Genomic DNA, 1,352 nt, shown 5'->3' with positions numbered 1-1,352 from the left:
ATGACATGGTACATATTTAAAGGGATTTGGAAAATATTAGCTTTAATTTTGAGGACAAAAATGTAGTAAGGGATCTGATTTTATCCATCAAGAGTTGATTGGATTGTGAAAAGGGGTTATTATAGGACATGTGGTTGGGAAGAAAGGGTTTAAAATATAAGAGGTCTTGATGCCATCAGAAAAAAAATCGTTTAAAAGGCGGACCTATTATTTTTTGATTAAAGATTCAATATTTGATTAAAGAAAATTTTGTTTTCTTTTTGATCATTCAAGACCATGTATTAAGAAAATAAAAAGGATCTATTTTGAAATATTATATTTTTATTGTCAGATTTTGAGGAGAGTCGGGCGGCATTGTGCACCTTAAAGAGTGAGGACCACTGTCTACTGTCTTTCAGCTTGGTGGACAGTGATCATGGCAGCATCATTTACAACCTCAAGCTGTATGGTGAGACAATTTTTTTTATACATGAACATATGTAGCTTAATTTAGAATAAAGTTACATTTTATTTTTTTAATTGTTTGTATAATTATCCTACAGACTGCCCTGAGCCGCCAAACGCTCCGTTGATCGCTCTGGGCGTGTGCATGTCTGTCCTCATTATTGGCATTACGCTCCTTGTGATCTGGAAGTTTCTTGTTTCTGTCCATGACCGGAAAGAGGTTGCCAAGTTTGAAGCAGAGAAGACAAAAGCAAAATGGCAGTCGGTATGATAATATTATCAAGAGAGCATTACACCGAATTTTCCATTAATTTGAATGTGTAAAATAATTGTGTTTTTGTCCATCTTTTATCCCCAGGGCACAAATCCTCTTTTCAGGAGCTCAACATCAACTTTTAAAAATGTGACCTACAAAAGTGCAGGGCAGCAAAAGACTTATATTTCTTAGGGCTACTGACCAATTTTGTGTGTTGAAACACAGAAAGTAGGCTTCTATTTACCAGGAGCGATTACTGTTTTCTTCTGTATTATTTTATTTTCTTGTACTGTACAAGTGAAACACTGTGTGTGTGCGTGTGTGTGTGTGTGTGTGTGTGTGTGTGTGTGTGTGTGCACGTGTGATTGTAAGCTGGGGTAAGGACTGTCAATTACTCGCAGTGAATTTATTTTAAAAACTGTAAATAATTGTTCTGTGTTGTGCTGCTAAAAGTGCTAAAGGTACTGTTAAATCTGGGCAACACTGGATCTTCTTGTTTTACATGTAGCGTTTCTTGTTGTTAAGCAAAATGCTTTTTCTGTAGTTATTTGTGACATGTTTGGGATTGGTTAGTTGAGGCTGAGCCTTTTGTAATTAGATATTATGATTTTGCTGGATCAAATGTAAAAAAAAAAAAAAAAAATGTCAATTT

At 35.1% G+C, this 1,352-nt stretch overlaps 1 protein-coding gene across 1 annotated transcript in view; it reads left to right on the top strand.

Moving 5' to 3' along the window:
* The window catches only part of LOC107564862 (integrin beta-6-like), a 12,506-nt gene extending 11,203 nt beyond the window's left edge, over positions 1–1,303 (top strand). Inside the window, exons 13-15 of the mRNA XM_016250041.1 lie at positions 332–448; positions 543–709; positions 803–1,303. Coding sequence (XP_016105527.1) covers positions 332–448; positions 543–709; positions 803–892 — 374 coding nt within the window. The 3' untranslated portion in view covers positions 893–1,303. The remainder of the gene's footprint in view (positions 1–331; positions 449–542; positions 710–802) is intronic.
* Positions 1,304–1,352: the final 49 nt, after the last annotated feature.

This window comes from Sinocyclocheilus grahami, unplaced genomic scaffold (genome assembly GCF_001515645.1).
Source record: "Sinocyclocheilus grahami isolate Dianchi unplaced genomic scaffold, SAMN03320097.WGS_v1.1 scaffold25.1, whole genome shotgun sequence".
NCBI lineage: Eukaryota > Metazoa > Chordata > Actinopteri > Cypriniformes > Cyprinidae > Sinocyclocheilus > Sinocyclocheilus grahami.
The sequence above is the reverse complement of the archived record's forward strand: the minus strand, read 5'-3'. Positions and strand labels throughout refer to the sequence as shown.